This window comes from Choloepus didactylus (assembly GCF_015220235.1).
Source record: "Choloepus didactylus isolate mChoDid1 chromosome X unlocalized genomic scaffold, mChoDid1.pri SUPER_X_unloc3, whole genome shotgun sequence".
Taxonomy (NCBI): Eukaryota; Metazoa; Chordata; class Mammalia; order Pilosa; family Megalonychidae; genus Choloepus; species Choloepus didactylus.
The window spans coordinates 969,197-992,403 of NW_023637623.1; the positions used below are offsets into that span (position 1 = coordinate 969,197).

A 23,207-nucleotide genomic window follows, 5' to 3' on the forward strand; every position below is an offset into this window, starting at 1 on the left:
GGGCAGGGAAGGCCGGCACCCCACCCACCCCTGTGAGGAAACTGCATCTGGGTTCGGGGCATCGGGGCTGTTGAACACACGCATCTCCTCCCTGTCGGAGTAATTTGTGCCATGCAGTGGTTAGAAAATTGTGCTATTTTGAAAATAATGAAAGGGCCTAATCTGGTATTTTAATTGGATTTTTCCTAAGTATTCTGAACTTTTTCTGCCTGACCCCGTCTTACACATTTCAAAATTTTCCTGCACAAGGGGGTGATAGTTATAAATTAGTTCTTTCTTTTTAAGGAAAGTCTCCTTAAAATTATCTTGAGGCTCCAAGAGTGAAATTAAACTGCATGACTGACTTGTCTGTAGGTAACAGGAAAATAGGTATTTGCTGGTGTTTCTCCTAAGTGGTGATGTGGGGGTTTTGCTGGATCTCGGGTGCCCTTTCCTCCCAGCAGCACCACCTCCTCTTCCATGTGGGCTGTGTGAGCTGGGAGCCTCCAGGGCCCCTACGCCAGCAGAACCCGTTCCTGAAAATCTGCACGGCGCTAAGAAGACTATTTTATAGGAGTCACTTGTTGGAAAGCACACTTCGTGAATTCTGCCAACAAAAAGTTGGGTGAATCTGCAGAAAACATGTTTTGACAGTTTCCTGCAATGAGAATGTACGTTGTTGGCAGTGTGTGTTCTGGGGCAGCAGGGAATTGTGGGGGTGGGGGGCAAGCGAGACATCTGCTGGCGTTTGTGCTGGGCTTTGGGGATGGGGTGCGGCCCCAGCCACCTCCGGGGGTGCTGGGGGCCTGGGGCAGGGGCAGGGAGTCGCTTCTACAGTCCCGCGGCTGGCACCCCCTTTCACGGCCAGCACCCCCTTTCATGGCCAACTCCCCCTTTCATGGCAGTACACCCTTTCACAGCTGGCACCCACTTTCATGGCCAGTATCACAGCAGTTGTCTGTCCTGCCCAGTGAGCCCCAGACAAACGCAGCACCGTCCCCACCTTCTGGCAGCCTCCTTTCTGTCCCTGTGTTGCATCTGCCCATAAGGTAAAATCCAGGCCCCCATATCTGTCCCTCATTTGCTGTGGTTTCCCCTCCAGCCTCAGCACCCTGTCACCCTTTCTAAACCTGACGCCTTGGAGGGAATTCCAGCGTGCATGCCTGGGAGGGTGGAATGTTCCACTAGTCCCTCTGGCCACTGCAGCTGGGGGGTGGGGGCCGGGAGGGTTGGGGTCTCGGCGCGTAGGCCAGGCTTCACCTCAGGAAGTCCGGGGTCTTGGCATGTGAAGCAGGCGTCAGCTCATGGGAGGGTGTTCCGGTTTGCTGATCTGCCCTTTGCAAAATACCAGGAAATGGATCGGCTTTTATAAAGGGGGTTTATTTGGTTAGACAGTTACAGTCTTAAGACCGTAAAGTATCCAAGGTAAGGCATCTGCAATAGGATTCACTGGAGAAAGGTCAGTGGCGTCTGGAAAACCTCTGTTAGCTGGAAAGGCACGTGGCTGTCGTCTGCTTGCTCCCAGGTTGCATTTCAAAACGTTGTTCTCCAAAATGTCTCTGGGTCAGCTTCTCGGGGCAAACTCTGGGCTATTACCTCCAAATCATCAGCAAAACTCTGCTTTCAATGGCTGTCTTCAAAATGTCTAAGTTGCAGCACGGTCTCCTTCTGTCTGAGCTTTTTATATGGTTCCAGTGATTTAATTCAGACCCACCCTGAATGAGCGGGTAACACCTCCATGGAAATTATCCAATCAAATGTTTCACTCACAGTTGATTGAGTCACATCTTCATGGAAACAATCAAAGGATTCCAATCTAATCAACACTAATACGTCAGCCTCCACAAGATTGCATCAAAGATAATGGCGTTTTGGGGGACATGATACATCCAAACCGGCACAGAGGGTTAGGGTGTGGGGTGCCCCGTGCTTGCGGCTCCTCTGAGGTGGCCAGCACATGCCTTCCCGCTCTGTTGAGACCCATGCTGGTGCCTGAGCGGTGGGCACGTTCATCCGTCAGTGTCCGCATGGTGGACAGACGTTCATCCAGTGCCCATATGGTGGGCATACATTCATCCATCAGAGTCCACACGCTCGCCGATCGCTGCCCGTGCAGTGTCTATGCACATCCGTCGGAGTCCATGCAGTGGTACACACTCGTCCGTCAGTGCCCGCGTGGTGTCGATCAGTGCCTGCGCTGTGTCTGCACGCTCATCCATCAGTGTCTGCTCAGTGGGCACACGCTCATCCGTCAGTGCCCACGTGGTTTCTGCAGGCTCATCCGTCAGTGCCCACGTTGTGTCTGCACGCTCGTCCATCGGTGCCCATGTGGTGTCTGCACACTCATCCGTCAGTGTCTGCACAGTGGGCACACACTCATCCATCAGTGCCCGCGTGGTGTCTGCACGCTCCTCCGTTGGTGCCCATATGGTGTCTGCAGGCTTGTCTGTCAGTGCCTATGTGGTATCTGCACACTCATCCCCTGATGTCTGTGCAGTGGGCACACACTTGTTCGTCAGTGCCCGTGTGGTGTCTGCACGCTCATCTGACAGTGCCCGCGTGGTGTCTGCACGCTCTTCTATTGGTGCCCGCGCGGTGTCTACACGTTCCTCCGTCGGTATCCACACAGTGTCTGCATGCTCGTCCGTTGGTGTCCGTGCAGTGGGCACCTGCTGGTCCATCAGTGCCCGTGTAGTGCTCCTTTCTGGGTTGGGTGCCCTGTGGATACTCAGGAATCCGGAGCCATGGAGCACCCGTGCTTCCTTGGGCCTCCTTGTAGCCTCCTTGGGCCTGCTCCGAGGGGAGGTCCGGCCACTGCTCCTCCCAGACCCCCTTGGCCTGGGGTGCGCTTGCAGCTCTGTGCCTGGTCCCGGGGCCTTCATAGCCCCTGTACTAGAGTTGGAGCAGGGAGCACCCATGACCAGCCTCCCTTCTGTGCCTTCTCTGCGCATATCACCACCGAACTCTGAGGTGAGTGGTCTCAGAACACATAACCAGTTACGCAGACACTGGATGGTTTTCTCATGGTGCCATCAGCAGAGAGGACGCTTCCACCCAAAGAGCTGATGTGGGCTTTATGACCAGCTGCAACTATTATGCACATTTGGGGGTGTTTTGTGGAAATACTTGCGTGGTGCCAGGCCAACGCATGTACCCGTAACTGTGGGGCTGCCAGCGTCCGTGTGCTGTCCCAGAGCGTCCGTGCGCTGTCCCACGGCGTCTGTGCGCTGTCCCAGAGCATCTGTGTGCTGTCCCAGAGCCTCTAAGAACCAGAGGCCCGGGTGGCGGATGCTCGCTGAGGCGTGCTCTGCGTCTGTTGGATGGAGGAGGACGATTGGGAAACAGGAAACCCTTCACTTTAGTTTTTTCAGAGGGCTCAGCCCTGCTTTAGAATTCCTCCCTGGTGCAGACCTATTTTTCCGGTTGGGTTTCATGGCGTGTCCAGGCTGACCGTGTTGAGGTAGGAGATGGTGCTGTCGCCGTCCTCCAGAGCCCTGGGCCGGCTCCTGGGCTCGGTGCGCTTTCCTGTCTGCGCTGGGGCGTGCTGAGTAGCTGGGAGTGGGGACGCCATCTGTTCATGTCCGAGAGATTAAACTGGTGAGTTCCTGCGTCCGCACGAGTGCCCCTGTCACTGCTGAGGGCTTGGCTCCGTTCCCCATTGCAGGGGCTGTGGCAGCCCCTCCCCGCTGCTGGGCTTGTGGGGGTCCCAGGCAGGTGAATCCGGGATCCTGTCCCCTCACTGCTGGGCTTGTGGGGGTCCCAGGCAGGTGAATCCGGGATCCTGTTCTCCTCAGCCCGAGCCTTCCCGTGTCCTGCGGCAGCGCCCGGGTCTCTTGTCTGTCACCCCCTGCCGGCCTCGCGGGTTTTAAAATAGGCGCCCAGCATTCTCTTGGTCCCTGTGGCCTGTACAGCTTTGACATCCTTTTTGAAATTTTTGACCTTCCTGTGCTTTAAGTTTTATATGTACCTCTTATAAATAAATATCTCCTTTTTTCAATCTAATCTTGTGCTTTAACTGGAATATCAAATCTGTGACTTTTTAATAGATTTTTATTTATTTTTACCATCTTATTTTGCATTTCTTTTTATCTGATCCTTTCTCTTTTTTTTCTCATTCCTTTTTACGTATCCAATGGTTTGGAGTCTACCCTTTGTGTTAGCTTAGTGCTTCTCCTAGAATTGTCAAAAAACATTTTTTCCAAGTCCAAAATGAATCAGTATCTTTGTCCTTCATTTGACAAATCCTCCAGCACTTCAGTTCCAGTCCCTCTTTGCCTTATATACTGCTGTTGTTGCCTCGGTTTTGAAAATGAGTTAAAATTCACATTACGTAGTGGGTTGGTCTAACAACAGGAATTGACTGACTCACAGTGTCAGGACTGAAAGGCTGGCTTCCCCCGGGGTTCAGGGACTGGAAGGCTGGCTTCCCCCTGGGGTCACTGTCGTCTGGCAGCAACAGTCCTTGGAGTCCTTTGGCTCCTCTGTCCCATGGCCGAGCACACGGCGGCATTTTCTCCGTGCTCTCCGAGTTCCGCTGGCTTTCAGCTTCTCATGGCTCCCCTGGCTTCTCCTTCGTGTCCGTTTTCCTTTGCTTCCAGGGACCTCTGCCATGTTGGGATAAGGCCACCCCCGTTCGCTTTGGGCACCTGAACTAAGAACCTCTTCCAAGGTCCTGTTACAAATGGGCTCCCACCCACAGTTTGGGGCTGGGACCCAAATATGCCTTTTGTGGGGGGCATGGTCCCACCCCTGCGCCTTGTCTTTGCCGGCGGGGATACCGAGGCACAGGGACTGCGCCCCTCCTGTGCTCACCCTCCTCCTGGCCCTGCCCGTGGGGATACCGAGGCACAGGGACTGCCCCCCTCCTGTGCTCACCCTCCTCCTGGCCCTGCCTGCGGGGATACCGAGGCATAGGGACTGCCCCCCTCCGGTGCTCACCCTCCTCCTAGCTGTGTGTGAGGGGCAGGCCTGCCCGCAGGGATACCGAGGCACAGGGACTGCACCCCTCCCAGGCGGACCCTGTACCCAAGGGGCAGCACTCCCATCCACACACTTCATAGCCTCTGTCTGGGAAGGAAGTGTGCACCCAGCAGTGCCTGAGGTCCCGGAGCGTCGCGCACCCTGGCTTCATGATTGGAAGGCTGAGCTGGGCGTGGGGTATTATTGCAGGACGTCCCGTCATGGGAGGGGTCTCCGTAGGGGTCCACACGAGAGGATGGATGGCAGCTTGAGTCTCTGCTTTTAGGTATTTTTAGGGTGTGATGGGCGGAAACAGCCCTCCTATGTGACATGTGGCCAGCTCACCTTTGCTGGTGGCCGTGGAGGCCGGGAGAGGCTGAACTGCCTGGGGGCGTGGATCTGGCCTGACCTTGGTGTGGGGAGGACGAGCTGGCCTTGGCTGCTTCAGGACACTCGCCCCAGTCAGGAGTTCTCTGTGCCATGTGTTGGTTTTGTCAGTGCTGAGCTCTCCTAGGACCAGCCCCAAGGCTGGCCCTGAGACACGGACGGCACAAACAGTGACTTGAGAGAAACCTCACGGTCTGCACAAGGAAGTTAAAGCCTCTGAGAGAGCACATGGCAGTCCTGCCATGGACCCCTCCCTCCTCCCTCCTCCTGAACTAGGGGGGTGGTCAGACGTCCCCTCCCTCCTCCCTTGCCTCCTCCCCTCCCTCCTTCTGAACTAGGGGGGTGGTCAGACATCCCCTCCCTCCTCCCTTCCCTCCTCCCCTCCCTCCTTCTGAACTAGGGGGGTGGTCAGACATCCCCTCCCTCCTCCCGTCTCCCTGGTTTGTTAGACCCTCCTGAGTAGTGGAGGAAAGAGCCCGTGTTGTGGAGTGACACGGTTTTCTGTGTTTTTGTCCAGCCCTGAGCTCAGAGTGGCATGAGCAGCACAGTGTGCAGCTCAGGGCTGTTCAAGTCTAGGAGGGAGCAGGCGAGGCCCAGGGTGGCCTTTCGTGGCCGTCTTCCGGGGTCCTGGCATCCTCAGTCTCGGTTTCCCCGTCTGCCACGGTCGCAGGCTGCTCTGAACGTGAGGGGCTGTGCAGTCGCCCTGGAGGATCCCCTGAGTTCCCGGGACCCTGCGCCTTTCTCCACCAGTGCACAGGTGCCCCAGCCACCCGGTGGCTCGAGGCATCTGCAGGTGGTTAACTCTGTGTCACCAAAAGAAAACTCAAGACTTGGAAAACTGAATAAACACAGAAAGGAATTAAAATCAAGGCTCACTAGTTGGTAAAGAAATCAGAAAAGGCTTCATTTTTCTTAGAGCAGCACTGGGCTTTCCAGGTAGCTGGGCACTGCTCCGTTGCTGCGGCAGCTCGGTGTTGAGAAGCCCCGTGTTGCACACAGGCTGAGCCCTGCCCCTCGCGTGTCCTCTTGGCTGCATGCTGCTCGGCAGCTCTGCCCATCGGGGCTTGGGAATTCAGACCCCGAAACGTGCGGAGGAACAGGCCATGCTGGGCGGGGTGGGCACCAATGCACCCTTCACAGCGACATAGCACAGTTCAGGTGACACGTTGATCCCAGGCCATCGCAGATTCCCTCCTGAATTGGGGCGCAGGCCCCTGTGGAGGGCAGGGGCAGGGTCTGTGCTCCAGGGGAGGGCAGGGGCAGGGTCTTTGCTGTAACCGGCGCCTGCAGGGCAGGGCAGGCACATCTGTTGAGCCGCAGAGGGAGATCTGGCCCGCTTCACTCCTTTTGGATCCCACTGACCACCACAGGCAGCTCGGTGGGGTTGTGTCATTAAAATTATGTTGGCCTGACGGGGTCGTGCTTTCTGTGACGGTCAGTCACCGGGGATTTGTTACTAGCATGGTAGTCGCCTGGCAGGGTTTGCTTCCATGTTTGGCAGCTTCGTGTCCCGGTCAGGGACCTCTGTGGCCTGGTACCCCAGGCTTGGCTGCGATAGCCGTGGTGATTGAATCTCGCTGGTTTTGAAGGGTATCTAACGTTCCCACACTGTAACTGAGTGTCACCTGTTTTATTTCTTAGGTTCAGACAAAGAAAGAAGACCCTCTGCCACCCGCCACAAGCCAAAGCATTCCAACCTTTTATTTTCCTAGAGGATGTCCGAAGGACGCCGTGGATGTCGATGCCGTCATCTCCCAGGTGGAGGCGACCTTCTCTCACTTCCCCCACGAGAGAGCCACGATGGACGACATGGGCCAGGTGGCCAAGGTGGGTGTCCCCAGCTGGGCCACGGCAGTTGGTGTCACCTTCAGTGACCGGTCCCTGCCTGCTTTCACTGCCGGAAATTCTACACACGGGCGGGATTTTATACTGATGCTTCCCATGAAATGCTGTGAGGACACAGAAGTGTCTGTGTGCCGACCTGCAGGGGTAGCGGATGTGAACCCTGACATCCGTGCGCGTGCCGACCTGCAGGGGCAGCGTGCAAACCCTGACATCTGCGTGTATGCCGGCTGCAGGGGTAGCAGACCTGAACCCCAACACCTGCATGTGTTCTAACTGCAGGGGTAGCGGACGTGAACCCTGACACCCGTGCACGTGCCGACCTGCAGGGGTAGCGGACGTGAACCCTGACACCCGTGCACGTGCCGACCTGCAGGGGTAGCGGATGTGAACCCTGACATCCGTGCGCGTGCCGACCTGCAGGGGTAGCAGACATGAACTCCCACATCGGTGTGTGTGCCGACCTGCAGGGGTAGTGGATGTGAACCCCGACATCCGTGTGTGTGCTGACCTGGAGGGGTAGTGGATGTGAACCCCAACATCCGCGCAGAACGTGCACGACCTCTGTTCTCGTCCCCCTGCACGGGGCGGCTGCTCTTCTGAGGCTGCCCCCACAGGCCCTGAGTCCTTGTGCTCCGTTGCGTTGCCGCGAGCCTTTAGACCCGCCCTTTGGGCATCGTGCTTCTGCACCCCTTTTGCTTCCATTTCCGGGCATGGGGTCTGGGAGGGCCCAGCGCAGATGGAGAGGGAGGAGACCAGGGAGAGTCTGCAGTGTATCCCCGTGTCCAGGGGGAGCTCACCTTCACGCAGGGCCGTGCGGGGACACCAGGTGGTCACAGGGCAGAGTGAGCGAGAGCAGAAGCTCCTGTGTCCTCTGTCCCCGTGGGAGCGGGTGAGGATGAGGCTGGGGCATTGTGGGGCTGGCTGGCCATGATTGAGTGGTGCCCCACAAGTGTAAGGGTGTTTCCTCGCAGACTGGCCATGCTCTCCGGGAGTAGCAGAAGCCGAGGTGTGGTATGGCCACCTGGGGCCCGCTTTAGAAGATGCAGCATCGGTTCACAGGCTGTAGGAAACATGGTCAGCAGAGCTAACCAGACACTTTGCACTTGGGGCTTCTCTCTGTACTCTGTGCTTTCACGGTTTATCGTGTTGATCGCTGTAGACTTAATACATCCTGTTTCGTTTCTGTATCAATCCTCTATCACGACTTACTTACATTTCCCTGTGGATGGGCCTGGAGTGGGGGAGGGACCCGTTCCCTCAAGCTCCCTGCCAGCTTACCCCCACGTGTCACCTGGAAATGGAATTACAGGGTCACAGGACACGTCCCCTAGAAGTGGAATTACAGGGTCACGGGACACATCCACCTAGAAGTGGAATTGTGGGGTCACGGGACACGTCCCCTAGAAGTGGAATTGCGGAGTCACGGGACATTCTCCCACTCCCCTCAACGGGACAGCACCTGCAGCCCCCCAGCATCGTATACACACATGAGCCCTTGGTGCTGGGGTACCCGTGTGTCCAGCCCTGCCCTGTGCCAGGCGTTGGGGTTTGCTCAGTGTCCGCTGGATCTTGCTGTTGGGGTTTGCATCCTCAGAGTGGAACCTTCAGGCTTTGTCTGGGTCTGCTGCTTCCTCTCCTTGGCCTCTTGTGCTCTTGGCGTGGTTCTTTGGTTCTCTTCTCATCCCTCTGTCTGTCGTCCCTCTTCCTCCCTCCTCCCTCTCCCTCCTCCTCTGTCCCTCTTCCTCCCTCCTCCCTCTCCCTCCTCCTCTGTCCCTCTTCCCCTCCTCCTCTGTCCCTCTTCCCCTCCTCCTTAACCCTCTTCCCCTCCTCCTTATCCCTCTTCCCCTCCTCCTTATCCCTCTTCCCCTCCTCTTTATCCCTCTCCCTCCCTGTCCTCCTCACCTTCCCTCTTCCCCCTCTCAGCCGGTGGTTTCTAACCCTTTTTCTGTGTGTCTTGAGGAAAGCCCTGCTGTGTGGACCCTGTCCCTCCATCCATTTTATGCGTGGAGGGACGCTTCTCCCCTTCTGGACACCGCTGTGTGCATTAGGGAAGGTTCTCCTGGTCTGTAGCTCATACTTGTACTCCATTGTGTCATTTTTAAAGACATTTTAAATTTTAAGATGTCAAGTTTATCAGTCTTTTTGAGTTTTATGCATTGTCTCCTCCTACGTTGCTATCAGAGAGGTGGTTTCTCTTTTCTTCTCAAAGCTTGTTTGCTTTTCAGTTTCCTTCCATCCATGATGAATTCATTTTTGCTCATGATGGGAAGCAGGCATTCAGTTTAATTTTTTGTATATCAGTTGCTGTGGTCACATCACCATTTATGAAACAGACGTTATTCCTCAGTGATGCGCAAAGTGGCCTTTGTCAGAGGCCACGTCTCTGCATCCCAAGACATCTCTGTGTCTGCCGGCCTCTGTGTGTCTGTCCAGCCCCCGTAGTTGGGGCTCCCGCAGCTCCAGGACATGCACCTCGTGTTCACAGCAGGCCCTGCTCCTGCCTTCCCGTTCAGACCCACTCTCCCTTGTGCAGTCTTCCCTTAGGTCCCCCCTGGCCCCCGACTCTCTTCCCCATGAAGTCCTCCTTCAGGCTGCCTCTGTTCCTGTATGGGAGCACCCCGATTCCTAACCGCCTGTGGGAGCACTCTGATTCCTAACCGCCCTGTGGGAGCACTCCAATTCCTAACCGCCCTGTGGGAGCACCCCGATTCCTAACCGCCTTGTGTGATCACTCTGATTCCTAACTGTGTGTGGGAGCACCCCAACTCCTAACTGCCCTGTGGGAGCACCTGATTCCTGTGTGTGGGAGCACCCCGATTCCTAACTGCCCTGTGGGAGCACCTGATTCCTAACTGCTGTGAGGGAGCACCCCGATTCCTAACTGTGTGTGGGAGCACCCCGATTCCTAACCGCCATGTGGGAGTACTCTGATTCCTAACTGCCCTGTGGGACCACCTTATTCCTAACTGTGTGTGGGAGCACCCCAATTCCTAACCACCCTGTGGGAGCATTCTGATTCCTAACCGCCATGTGGGAGCACTCTGATTCCTAACTGTGTGTGGGAGCACCCCAATTCCTAACCACCCTGTGGGAGCACTCTGATTCCTAACTGTGTGTGGGAGCACCCCGATTCCTAACTGCTGTGAGGGAGCATTCTGATTCCTGCAGGTTGATCTTGTGTTCACAAACATGCTGCTTTGTTATGGGTTCTAACCCTATGTCTGAAGTCCTCTCAGGTTTTCTGGGAAGTTGTGTGGTCTGGAGTGACATTTGGGGTCTCTTCCAAGCCTGGCACACCGCATCCCCCCGTGTCTCACTCTGACTGGCGGCAGGCCCCACTGGTGTCTTCGCTCGCGTGGGGTTTGCTGCAGAGACAGGCAGGTGTCCCTCCTGGCTGAGGAAAGCCCTGTCTTCCTGATGCCTTCCCATTCCACGTTTATCCTGAAGGAACATTTTATCAAGACCCATTTTATGATCCCTCCACGTATTGAGATGCATGTAAGATGGTCTCCTTTGTTCCGGTTACTTAGTGACTTTTGTTGATACATCTTTTGATGCTGAATTTCTTTGAATTCCCAGGATCAATCGTGTTTAGTCATGCTCAATTTTTATATACAGTCAGATTTCATTTAATTTTCTTTTTAAAATTTCAAGCCCACATAAAACTGGAGAGAATGGTGTAACAGACCTCCATGTTCATGTACCTGACACTGAACATCAGTAATTATTGACATGTGGCTGAACTTTTGTCATCCCTTTTCCTCTACTTCCTTCCTCACCCAGCAGCCTTGTCTCCTAACACAAATCCTAGATGTTGTATCATTTCCTGCTTGAACGTGGATGTTTCTCTTTCGAAAAAATATTTTAAAGGCTGTTCTTTCCCGTTGAATTGCTTGGCATCCTGGTTGAAAAGGAGTTGCCGTGATTGTGAGCGCTCGTTTCTGGATTCTGAGTTGCATCCCGCTGCTCTGTGTCTAACCGTACGGCAGCCACCACTGCTGCTCCCCACCAAGTTTGGAATCGGGAGGTGTGACTCCTCCATCCGGGTCCCTCTTTTTCAGGCCCCCTTTGGCTGTTCGGGGTCCCTTGAGTTTCTGTCTGTGCTTTAGCATCAGCTTTTCGGTTTCTACAGTCAGGCCAGCTGGGTGCGCTGGCCCCGTACACCAGCTTGGGAATGTGCACCTAAACATGTTAACTGTCCTCACCTCGGAACACACGTTGTCTCTGCATCTGCTTAGATCTTGCTTGATTTCTTTCAAGAATGTTTTATAGTTTTCAGAATGTTTTGCCCTTTTTTAGTTAAATTTATTCCTAGTTTCTTCCTTTTAATGCTGTCGTAAATGGAATCAGTTTCTTAATTTTATTTTTGGTTTCCTTATTGCAAGTGAATAGAAATACAATTGATATTTTGATCTTGTATCCTTCAGCCTTGAACTCTTTTGTTAGTTCTAATTGTTTTTTAGTGTATTCATTGGGATTTTTTACATACAGGAAGACGTCATCTGCAAATAGATAATAGTTTCTTTCTTTTCAACTGGATGCCTTTTATTTCATTTTCTTGCCTCATTTCCCTGAATAGAACCTCCGGTATAATGTTCAAGAGCAGTGCTGCGCTCACTTCCCAGTCGTCGGGTATAAAGCCCTTCCCCACTAAGCAGGATGTTAGCTGTGGGTGTTCGTAGATGCCCTTTATCAGGTTGAGGAGGTTCCCTCCTATTCCTAGTTTGCTGAGAGCTTCTATCCTGGAAGGTGCTGCATTTTGTCAGGTGCATTCACTGGGCCTATTGAGATGATCATGCGGTTTCCGTTTTTGATACTGCCAATACGGTGTATTGAGGATTGGATATTTAACTAAGCTTGCATTCTTGGAATAAACCCCACAGGGTAATGACATATGATCCTTTTTAAATGTGCTTGATTCAGTTTACTAGTTACTGCACCTGCATTCATCAGAAGCATTGCTTTGTAGTTTTCTCTTCTTGTCATTTCTTTGTCTGAGTTTGGTTTGTCTGGCCTTGAGAAGTGTTCCCATTTCTTCTATTTGGGATTCCTTTTTTAAAGTATCTTTTAGATACTGTTTTACAGTTATGTGCAAACCTATATGTGGTTCTTTGGTCAAAACTGAAAAACTGGATACATTCCGATAAGAGGCCATCCCTGTCTGTTCCGCTTTGACCCCTCCCCACCTCTGTAGTAATACATCTCCATAGCTTTGGCTTTCCCTTTTGTGTCGTTTCACTCTTTGATACGAGCAAATACATATATATATGCACACACACACACTCCCACCTGCATGTTTCATTTCTCCCCCTCTTGGGTCAGAAGTGGCACAGCCATTGTACCCATGGCTCTTTTTCCAGTAAGCAGTGTATCTTGGAAGTCACTCCACAGCCCTCAGGCAGTTGTCTCTGCAGGACATGTGGGAGCATAAAAACAACTGAGCCAAGACTGTGCAGAGGGAGCTTAATAACCCATGTGGAAAGTTAGATTGTTTTGCAGCCTTTAAATTTGTTAGATCCCAGAAAGAAAGGAACTAACATTTAGAAGGAGTTTCTAACCCAGAGGCCCCGCAGGTTATCTCACAGAAAACGGGCGCCCCATAAACTAAAGAATGAAGGCTGTTTAAGGCTGTCCCCGCCACAGTGGTGCCCCAACCCCAAAAGGCGGGTAAAAGTAAGGTCAGATATTTCTGTAGGACAAACAACTGAAAAGGCCTGCTCTCCCTAGATAGATAATGTAGCTGCTTTTCTGAGAAGAATAATGGGCTAGAATCCTAACAACCTATCAGCCTAGAAGTTGACAGACACCCACCCAGTCGAGGCCCAGAACACACTCAGCAGGACCCTTCTCCCCCAACACCCTTCCTTCCCCACGTGGGTTTTTCCTTTTAAAAGTGCTGCTCTCAGATAGAGGGCTGGAGCCATTTTTCCTTTCTTTCTTTTCTGATGGCTCTCACCTGCTTTCTTCTGCTTTCTTCCTCTAATAAACCTTAAACTCTCTACTTAAACCATGACTCGCTGCGTTTGTGTGGATTCTTGAACGGCTCTGAACCTAACAAAATTTTTTCTCAAAACGTTGAAAACTCCTGTGATTGTTGATTATAACTGTATAGGGAAATGAAGAAACAACTTAAGATATTGTTTATTTACTATGCTGTAATTTAAAACATTGGAAATATGGAGAATTAAAGTGTTTTGTTTATTTTGAAAATCTTACCAAGAATGGTTGAGCAGTGCTTGCTTTCTTCTATAAGTTAACAGTCTGAGCAAGCATCTTTTCTGTGCACAGTGTCACACTTCTCTCTACGTTTTGACCAGCTTTCAGCAGCTTTGGTGCCGTGAAACATCTCTTGAGAGTCCCTTTAGGGTGAAGTTGTTTTACCGGTGTCAGTTCCTATGGGACATGTCATCCTTTTGCTACAACCTCACTCAGCCTCCCCACAGTCAGCGGTTTCTTTTGGGATACCATTTATGTTCCCTGGAAACCCTGGAAGTAACGTGCAGTGTGGTGAGAGCCTCCACACGCCTTCCTTGCTGCCACTTGCTGCCGCGCGGCTTGAGTTTCTGTTGTGTGCTTTACGGCCTATTTCTTGCACATCTCAGCTAACAAATTTGCATCCCCTTCGGTTGTAGCATCAGGGTCCTGTCTGACATTCTGTCTTAGATAATAGGCTTTAAAAAGTTGAAGCAATTCCTTGGCCTGCTGGCTGGATTAGTGAGGTTGCGTTTGGTGGTAGAAAGCACACTTTTGCCTTGCACTCAAGTCCCTAAGAGAACCCAGGTGTACTGGGGTTAACTTTAAAAGCTGAATGCTGGGGCTTGCAGCATCTGCCCCTGCAGAGACGGGGAGCAGAGCTGCGTGCTTTCTGCCGTGTGCCGTGTGAGGATGGGCAGCAGAGCACGGCAGCCAGAGTCCGGAAACCCTGGAAGCCGTGGAGCTCGGTCACTGCTCACAGCTTGCTGTCTAAAGAGTCGGCGGCCACTCATGCTCTACCGTGGCGACTGAGGTGAGCCGTGCTGGCGGGAGACCGCCGTGGCGTCACGGCACCAGGCCAAGGCAGAGAGCCAGCACTGCATGTGCACACACACTCGTCCTCTTCCAGGGACGCTGCCGAGGCACACAGAGCCAGCACTGCGTGTGCACACACACTCCTCCTCTTCCAGGGACACTGCCGAGGCACACAGAGCCAGCACTGCGTGTGCACACACACTCCTCTTCCAGGGACACTGTCCTTATACACACACTCCCTCCCTTCCCAGGGACGCTGCCGAGGCACACAGAGCCAGCGCTGCGTGTGCACACACACTCCTCCTCTTCCAGGGACACTGCCCTTACACACACACTCCCTCCCTTCCCAGGGACACTGCCGAGGCACACAGAGCCAGCACTGCGTGTGCAGACACACTCCTCCTCCTTCCTCTTGCTCTCCACCACGTGGTGAGCCTCGGTTTCACCTTAGCTCGCCCCAACTGGAGAGTGATGTCCGGCCCCACTGGGTGGTCACAGCCACACTGCAGTCCGTGGCCGGGGCAGGTGTCCTCCCCCATTTTTTGTCCGTGTGTCTTTCGGTCAAGGCGTGTGTGGCTTTGCTAGAGACTCTCGGATTCCCCTCCCTGAGGATGGCGCTGCCCTGAATTCTCACTGTCCGGGGAGGATGGCCTGGCCTGGCTGACCTGCATCGCTGAACCAGGAGGCGGCCAGGGTTCCTGCTGGCCCTGACCAGCTGCTGACTATTCGCATCTCAGCACTTTGCGTTCCTCGCGGTGAAGGAGTTTACTGATTCGCTGATGCTGTAGGGTGAAAGCTTAGCCACTCTCGGCAGGCGAGATGGTGTGCGCTCCCTGTTCCTCTCACTGGTCTTGTCCAGTTTGTCAGTCAAGGCTGACTAAATGGGCCAAGTCGTTTCTTTCATTGTTTTCTCTGAGACAGTTTGAGAAAGAGAGGACTATCGACCTGCGACGGTTGGGTTCTGGGGTTCCTGTGTCCACTTTGCCAGGGGATGGTGCCCAGGTGTCCGGTCAAGCAAGCACTGGCCTAACCATTACTGCGAGGACATTTGTGGCTGGTTAATAAGCCAGAAGGCTGGTTTATTAAATCATCAGTCAGTTGGCTGCAGCTGTGGCTGATTACATCAACAAAGGGTATGTCTTCCAAATGAGAGAATGCAATCAGCTGGATTAAATCCAAGCAATTGATGACTTTTAAGGGAGAAGAGAGAACCTTCACTTCTTCAGCCGGCCAGCCTCTCCTGGGGAGTTCATCGAAGACCTTCATCAGAGTTGCTAGCTCACTGCCTACCCTATGGAACTTGGACTCGTGCATCCCCACAGTTGCATGAGACACTTGTATAAAATCTCGTACTTACTGATATCTCCTGTAGGTTCTGTTTCCCTAGAGAACCCTAACTAATACACTACTGGGCCTGCTCTCTCCGTAACTCCTAATTTCCTTTAAGTGCTATTGGTTTATTCAAGTTTTTCATTTCTTGAGTCAATTTTGATCATTCATATTTTTTCTAAACAATTTTTTGCATAACGTGTAAAAAGTATGCTAAAGCATTTCATTTTCTTGTATGATTTTTTAAAATTGATATCATATCTGTATATATGACCCTTTTTCTATATAGGATAGTTTATTTCTGCTTTGTTCCCTTGATTAGTCATATTAGAGACTAATTTGTAATTCTTTTTTCAAATAAACATCTGTTTTAGTTTCTGGTTGCTAAAAGGATACACAGGTTGTCTTAACAACAGGAACTTATGAGCTCACAGTGGCAGAGGCTGGAGGGCTGGCTTCCTCCGGGGTCTCTGTCTTCTGGCTGTGGCCATCCATGGTCCTTGGCTTTCCCGTCACATGGCGATGCACGTGGCGGTGTCTCCTTTCCCTCCTGGGTCCACTGACTTCCAGTGTCCGGCTGCTCCATGGCTGCATTTTTGTGTCCACTTCCCTTGGCTTGTGAGGATCTGCCCTTTGGACCAAGGCCCCTCCTCCAGTGAGGGGGAGCATCTTCCGAGTCCCGTCCACAGGTGGGCTCCACCACAGGAGCAGGGCCGGGCCTGGGGGCCTGGTTCCGCCCCCAGCGCGTCTTTCAGCCCTGTGGATTATTTCTGTCATTTTTTGTTTATCTCTTTCATGAACTTTTGCTCTCATCATAATTATTTTCTTACACTCCTTTCTCCATTCTGTCATTCTGTTTCTAGCGTCTTTAGTTGAACACTGAATTCTTTTGGGGGGGTGCTCTGCTTTATTGGGATAAAAATTACATACAATAAAGTTCGCAAATGTTCAGTATACGGTTTGATACACTCGATAACTGCATAGCCGTGTGTATCCTCCCCCACAATTGAGACATGGAGTATTTTCATCACCCCAGAACTTTCCCTTGTGCCCCTCTGTGGTCACCTGCTGCCCCCCTTCCTTGGACAACTGCTCGCTGTTACTTTGCTCTATTAAGTGTCTCGTGAGGAGGGTAACAGTGTGTTGCCATCTGCGCCGGGCCTTGCTGCGTTGGGGTCAGTGGTCGGTTCCTTTTTGTTCTGGTAGCGTTCAGTCGTGCGGCTGGACCACAGTCGGTCAGTTCGTCTGTCTGCTCCTTCGTGGATGAAATGTGTGCTTGGTTCCGGTCCTTGTCTCTTTGAGTGAAGCTGCTGTACGTATTTGGACGCAGGATTGGTGGGGACATTTGCCTTTTTCTCAGCTGAGGAGTTGAATTACCGGCTCATCTGGTGATTGTGTTTAATTTTGTAAGAAACTGCACGATGTCTTCCAGAGTGGCTGTGCGTGCTGCATGTCCAGCCTGCCGCGGAGGGGAAGGCCACTTTTCCAATCTGCTGGCACGTGGCATGGCTCATTTTAGCCATTCTTATGGGTGTGTGGTGACATGACTGGGGCTTCCTTTTTCATTTCCCTGATGGTTATGTCCAGTACCTCTTTATGGTTTTTTCATCCCTTTTTTTTCTTTTCTTTTCCTTTTTTGGCCACTTTCTTGAGAGGTGCAATAAATAGTACACGTTTGAAGTGTGTAAGGTACTGAGCTCTGGTGTGTGTACCGTGTGAGACCATCACAGTCCAGGCACTGAGTGTGTTCACTCCCACAAGTAGCTTCCCGGCCCCTTCCTAGTGCCATCTGTGCCGTGCCGTGTGTGCGTCCACCTCGGTTCTCCCGGGTCAGCGCCTCGCAGTGGGCGCCGGCCTGCTCTGCTCCAGCGGGGCACAGCTCCAGGCTCCGCGACCTCACCACCTCACTGGCCGCGCTCTCATGGTGACCCCTCTAGTGGGGTGTCGGGGTGCCTTGTAACTGCAGTTCCCTCGTGAACTGCTGCCAAACAGCTTCCATGTACATTTGCTGTCCGTAGATCTGCTATGATCATGTGCCGTTTGCTCATTGCCATGTTGAAAATCAGGTTACTGCTGTTCTCACCCTTGAGTTATGTGGTTTTTTTTGTATATTCTAGATACAAGTTCTTTGTCAGATACATGTTTTGCAAATCTTTTTTTCCCCAATCTGTAGCTTGTCTTTCATTCTATTAACAGTGTCTTTGGGATTCAAAAGTTTTGTTTGTTTTAATGAAGTTGTGATAAACAAAGTTTTTTATATAGTTTATCAATCTGTATCCTGTTTAAGAAATCTTCGCAAACCTAAGGTCACTAAGATTTTCTTTTATATTCTTCTAGAAGGCTGAAAGTTCTCTTACACACAGAGCGTGCTCATTTGGAGTTAGTTTTATATGTGGCACTTGGTATGAGTCAAGGTACTTTTTTTTTTCTTTTTGCAGATAGCTGTTCAGTTCTTCCAGTTCTTCCAGCCCCATTTGTTAACAAGTTTATCCTTTTCCCATGGAATTAACTTGACATCTTTTTCAAAAATATATTGATCGTGTATGTGTGAGTCAACTTCTGGACCCCATAGATCAATTTGGGGGGAATCAACATCTTTACAATTGTGAGTATTCTGACTCATGAACACAGAATACCGCTCCCTTTATTTAACCTCCTTTAATTTCTCTCACAACTGTTTTGTAGTTTTTAGTGTATAGTCTTGCTCATATTTTATCAGCTTTGTACCCAAGTGTTTTTTATGATATTGTAAACAGCATTTTTTTTTACTTCAACTTGTGATTGTTCTGTGTAAATATATAGAAATACTATTGATTTTTATATATTGACTGTGTATCTTGTATCCTAGCTTTAGGTTCACTAACAGTTTCTAATGTTCTATTAGATGACATGATCTTCAAATAATGAAAGGCAATTTAACTTTCTCCTTTCTGACCTGTGCGTCTTTCCTTTTCTTAACTTGCTGCTCTGGCTAGCGTCTCCAGTACAGGGTTCAGGAGAAGAGCTGAGAGCAGACATCCCAACCATTTCTCCGTCTTGGGCTGAAAGTCTCCAGCCGCCCACCACGAGGAGGGATGTAACTAGTTGTCCGTAGATGCCCCCGTCAGGTCAGGGGTTCCCTTCTGTTTCCGGTTTCCTGAGGACTCTTTTAGTATTATTTTTAAATTTTGAAAGTATGTTGGAATCTGTCAAATGCTATTTCTGCATGTATTGAGATGATCATGTGTTTTTCTTTTTTAGTTTGGTAATAAAGTGAATTAAATTGACATTCCAATATTAAAGCAGCCTTGAATTCCTTGTCTCTGGATGCACCCCATTTGATCGTGAAGTGTTGTCCTCTCTCTGTTTTTGGATTCTCATTGCTCACACCTTGTTAGGGCTTTACACATGTTCATGAAGGATATTGGCCTGTAATTTTCCTTTCTTACAAATCTCGTAACTTTCGTCTGGTTTGGTATCAGGGTAATTCCGGCCTCATGGAGTTGATTGCGAAGTGTTTCTTTTCTGAAGCCATTTGTTTAGAGTCAGTGTTACTCTTTATTTAAATTTCAGTAGAATTCACCAGTTAAACCAGTTGGAACCAGAGGTTTTCCTTTATGGGAAGACTTTTAACCACAGTTTCCATTTCCTTAATAAACGTCAGCTCAGCTATCTACATTTTCTTGAGTGAGCTTTGGGTTTGTATCTATCAGAGTATTTGCCCGGTTCATCTAGGCTGTGAAGCTGTCGGCGTCAAGTTGCTCTAAGGTTCCCTCATTTCCCCCGTGCTGCTGGTGGGCTGTGTAGTGAGGCTCCCTCTCTCATTTCTGAATTGACATTCATGTCTTCTCTCTTCTGCTCTTAATCAGTTTGGCCAGAATTTGTCAATTTTCTGGATCTTTTCCAAGAACCTGCTTATATTTTTGATGATTTTTATCTACTGATTTTTCTATTATTACATTGCTTCCTGATATTTATTATTTCCTTCTGGTTGCTGTAGGTTTAATTTGTTCTTTTTCCAGTTTCTTAATCTGGAAGCTTTGATCGTTAAACTGTTCTTCTTTTCTGATGCAAGCATTTGAAGCTATACGTTTCCTTCTGAGCACATCTTTACCTGCATCCCACAAATTGATACGTTGTTGTTTTCATTTTCATTCAGGTCCAACAAGATTCTGATTTGTCTTGTACTTTCTCCTTGGCAGTGAGCTCTAGAATTTTGCTTAATTTTTGAAATTACAGATTTTTGAGACAATTTTGTTCATGATTTATAATTTACTCCTTTTGTGCTCAGGGGACATTGTCTGTATGATTCCAGTCCTTTAAATTTTATTTAGATTATTTAATGAGCCAGAAGAAAGTGTATCTTGGTAAACATTTCACATTGCTTTGTAAAGAAGTGAACATTCTGCTCTCAAATGTCAATTTGCACAATTTGTCGATAGCGTTTTCACATCTTTTTCATTTTTAGACACTTTTGGTATACTTATTCTCTCAGTTATTGAGAAAGTGCTATCAAATCCACCAGTATATTTGGGAATTCTGTACTTGTCCTTTCATCTATCAGTTTCTGCTTCGTGTAGTTGAAGCCCGAGGTTGTGCAGCACAATTAGGACTTGCGTGTCCTTCGCACCGTTGTAACCCTGGCAGTAGTCCCTGCTCTGAAAGCTGCTTCATCTGCAATCAGCGTGTCCACAATGAAATAGTCTCAGCAGAGAAGAAAGTGCTCAGACAGAGCCAGGTGGCAACTCAGACGGACGTGGGACAGTCACATGGACTGTGCTAGGGTGAGGTACTGTCTGTGAGGTCACACACGGGCACAGTCCATTGATGAGCCATTCTGGATGGGCAGAAAACTATAAAAACTTAGGGTGGTGAACAGATTAGTGTGGGGTTTGGCGACTAAAGGGTTGCACAGGGAACTGTGGGTGAGGCCTGTCCTGTCACTGTGTAATGGGGTGCACAGGGAACTGTGGGTGAGGCCTGTCCTGTCACCGTGTAATGGGGTGCACAGGGAACTGTGGGTGGGGCCTGTCCTGTCACCGTGTAATGGGGTGCACAGGGAACTGTGGGTGGGGCCTATGCCTGTCACCGTGTAATGGGGTGCACAGGGAACTGTGGGTGGGGCCTGTCCTGTCACCGTGTAATGGGGTGCACAGGGAACTGTGGGTGGGGCCTATGCCTGTCACCGTGTAATGGGGTGCACAGGGAACTGTGGGTGGGGCCTATGCCTGTCACCGTGTAATGGGGTGCACAGGGAACTGTGGGTGGGGCCTGTCCTGTCACCGTGTAATGGGGTGCACAGGGAACTGTGGGTGAAGGCCCCCTTCTGGGTCACGACTGCATTTGTCTGTACAACACAAAGCGTGACTCTTACTGCACGTAAAATAAGTATAAATGTTTCTAAGAAGTAAAATCGTGATGTGATGTGATGTGATGTATCCTTTCCTTTTGAGTGACCATTTTAAAGTGTCTTTTAAAGCTGCATCTTTAGTGTTTAGAGCCAATTGCTCCCAGTCAGTTCAGAATACCAGCAGTCATCCTGAGTCAGACTTTCCGTCGAAGGCAGCTCTCCCGGTGAGCTCTGGAATGGACCGGAATGGCTGCTGGTCCCTGGTCTGTGGCCTGAGCAGTGCTGGAGCTCCGGCCCTTACATTCTCCTGCTCAGCCCCGGTCAGGTGCACAGATCTGGGTGTTCCCAGATGTGCCTCATGTCTCGCAGCAGGTGGCAATTAGAGCAGAGCTGTCACCCCAGCTCTCAAGTCCTGTGACCCACGTGCCCACCCTCAGAGCAGGACGCCAGTGTCTCCAGCATCCACTCAGTTGCCCTCTGCCCTCTCCCCGCCGTGCCCTCCGATCCGCCCTGTCCTGCACCTGGGGGTTGGTTCTAAGGCGCTTACGCTCCCTTCTGTGGGCTTCTGCAGCTCAGGATTCCCTTTGGGCATCCATGCTTGCATGTTGCGTTGGGTTCTGCTCTTCGCTGAATTTTACTCCTCTGTGAGTTTCTCACTCGACTGCCCAGGACACTGGGCTCTTTCAGCCTGGGGGACATTACAGCTGCCCCTGCTGCGATCATTTCTGCTCGTGTCTTGTGGGCCCTGCACGCCCTCCTGTATGTTTTCTCCAGGGAGGAGCAGGCACGAGTCCCAGGGTTGACAGGTGGGCGACGGGACACGGGAACCGTTGTCTCATGTGGTGCCCACTTCACCATCCCCCCAGCACTGGGCAAGAGGCCCCGTTGCTTGATGTTCTGTCAACACTTGGTATTCTTACGTGTTGTGCGTTTAGCCGTTTCTGAGGGTGTTATTGTTGGCGTCTTGTTAGGCTTTTCATTTACGTCTCCCTCCTGGGTTGACGTGGAGTGCGTTTCCACTGCCTTTTGGTCATTCTCATGTTCTTCTGCCTGTGGGTCACACATGTTCTTTTTCCCTTATGGTAATCGGGTTTTCTGCCCTGCTTGCTAAACCTTTAGTTCACTCCAAAGCATGAACAGTTTCTATGTTTCCTTCTTGGAGTTCGCTGTTTGGCCTTTCATGTCAGGACTGTGAGCCGTGTTTCAGTTTGTGTGTATGAGGGACTCGGGGCTGCTGGTTTCCTCGGGTGGGAACTCCGTGGGCCCAGCAGTGGGCACGCTCCATTTTCCTCCTGCAGGGCAGCCGTGCCCGTCTCCTGGGACACCAGCGAGTGTCTGTGCTCCTTCCAGACCGTCCTCTCCATCAGGCTCTGTCCTGGTCACCCGCTGTCCTCTCCCGTCCGTGCTCCTCCTCCCACACTCTCCTCTCCGTCGGGCCCTGTCCTGATCACCCACTATCCTGTCCCGTCTGTGCTTCTCCCACACTCTCCTCTCCATTGGGCGCCTTCCTGGTCACCCGCTGTCCTGTCCCATCTGTGCTCCTCCTCCCACACTCTCCTCTCCATCGGGCCCTGTTCTGGTCACCCGCTGTCTTGTCCCATCTGTGCTCCTCCCACACTCTCCTCTCCGTCGGGCCCTGTCCTGGTCACCCGCTGTCCTGTCCCGTCCCGTCCGTGCTCCTCCTCCCACACACTCCTCCGTCAGGCTCTGTCCTATCCTGGTACAGACAGCCTTGAAATCCGATGTTGTGTCCTCCACATTTGCTCCCCCACCTCACAAGCCTTCATCTTTTTGTGTAGGTTTTAGAAGCAGCTTGTCAATTTCTCACCAAAAAATCCCCACTGATGTTTACTGGGATAGCATTGGATCTATAGAGCATTTTGGGAACAATTGGTATTTTAACCATATTGTGTCTTCAAATCAAGTGGGATGGTTTCAAATCCATTTATTTGGGTTTTCTTTCATTTCTCCCAGCAGTGTCTTGTTTTCTTTGTGAGTCCTTACATAAATTTTGTTAGATTTATTTTAAGTTAATTTTTATGCTCTCAGTAGATGGTGCTTTTAAAATGTTCATTTTCTCCTTGTTTGTTACTGTTATATTGAAACGTAATTCATTTTTGTATATTGTATTTTGACCTAGCAACCTTGCCCTATTCATTTACTAATTCTTTTATAAATCTTTGGGTTTTCTATAAATCACATCATGTGATTTGCACATTATGACCATTTTGCCTCTTCCTTTCCAATCTTTGTAACTTTCACCTCTTTTTCTTGCCTTACTGTACTGGTTAGGACTCTGGTTGGAGTCGATTCCTTTCCTTGTCCGCGGCCTCACGGAGGGAGCGTTCAGTATTCCACCACCAAGTGCGAT

At 51.0% G+C, this 23,207-nt stretch overlaps 1 protein-coding gene across 6 annotated transcripts in view; it reads left to right on the forward strand.

Annotated features, from left to right (window-relative positions):
* The window catches only part of LOC119525855 (serine/threonine-protein phosphatase 2A regulatory subunit B'' subunit beta-like), a 52,947-nt gene that overhangs the window by 11,713 nt on the left and 18,027 nt on the right, over positions 1-23,207 (forward strand). For 5 of the 6 annotated variants that reach the window (XR_005215033.1, XM_037824653.1, XM_037824654.1 and 2 more), the window contains exon 2: positions 6,967-7,152. Coding sequence is in view for 5 of the 6 variants with exons in the window: in XM_037824653.1 (XP_037680581.1) it covers positions 6,967-7,152 (186 nt within the window). In the remaining variant the exon portion in view is untranslated. The remainder of the gene's footprint in view (positions 1-6,966; positions 7,153-23,207) is intronic. The other variant, XM_037824657.1, reaches the window with a different exon arrangement.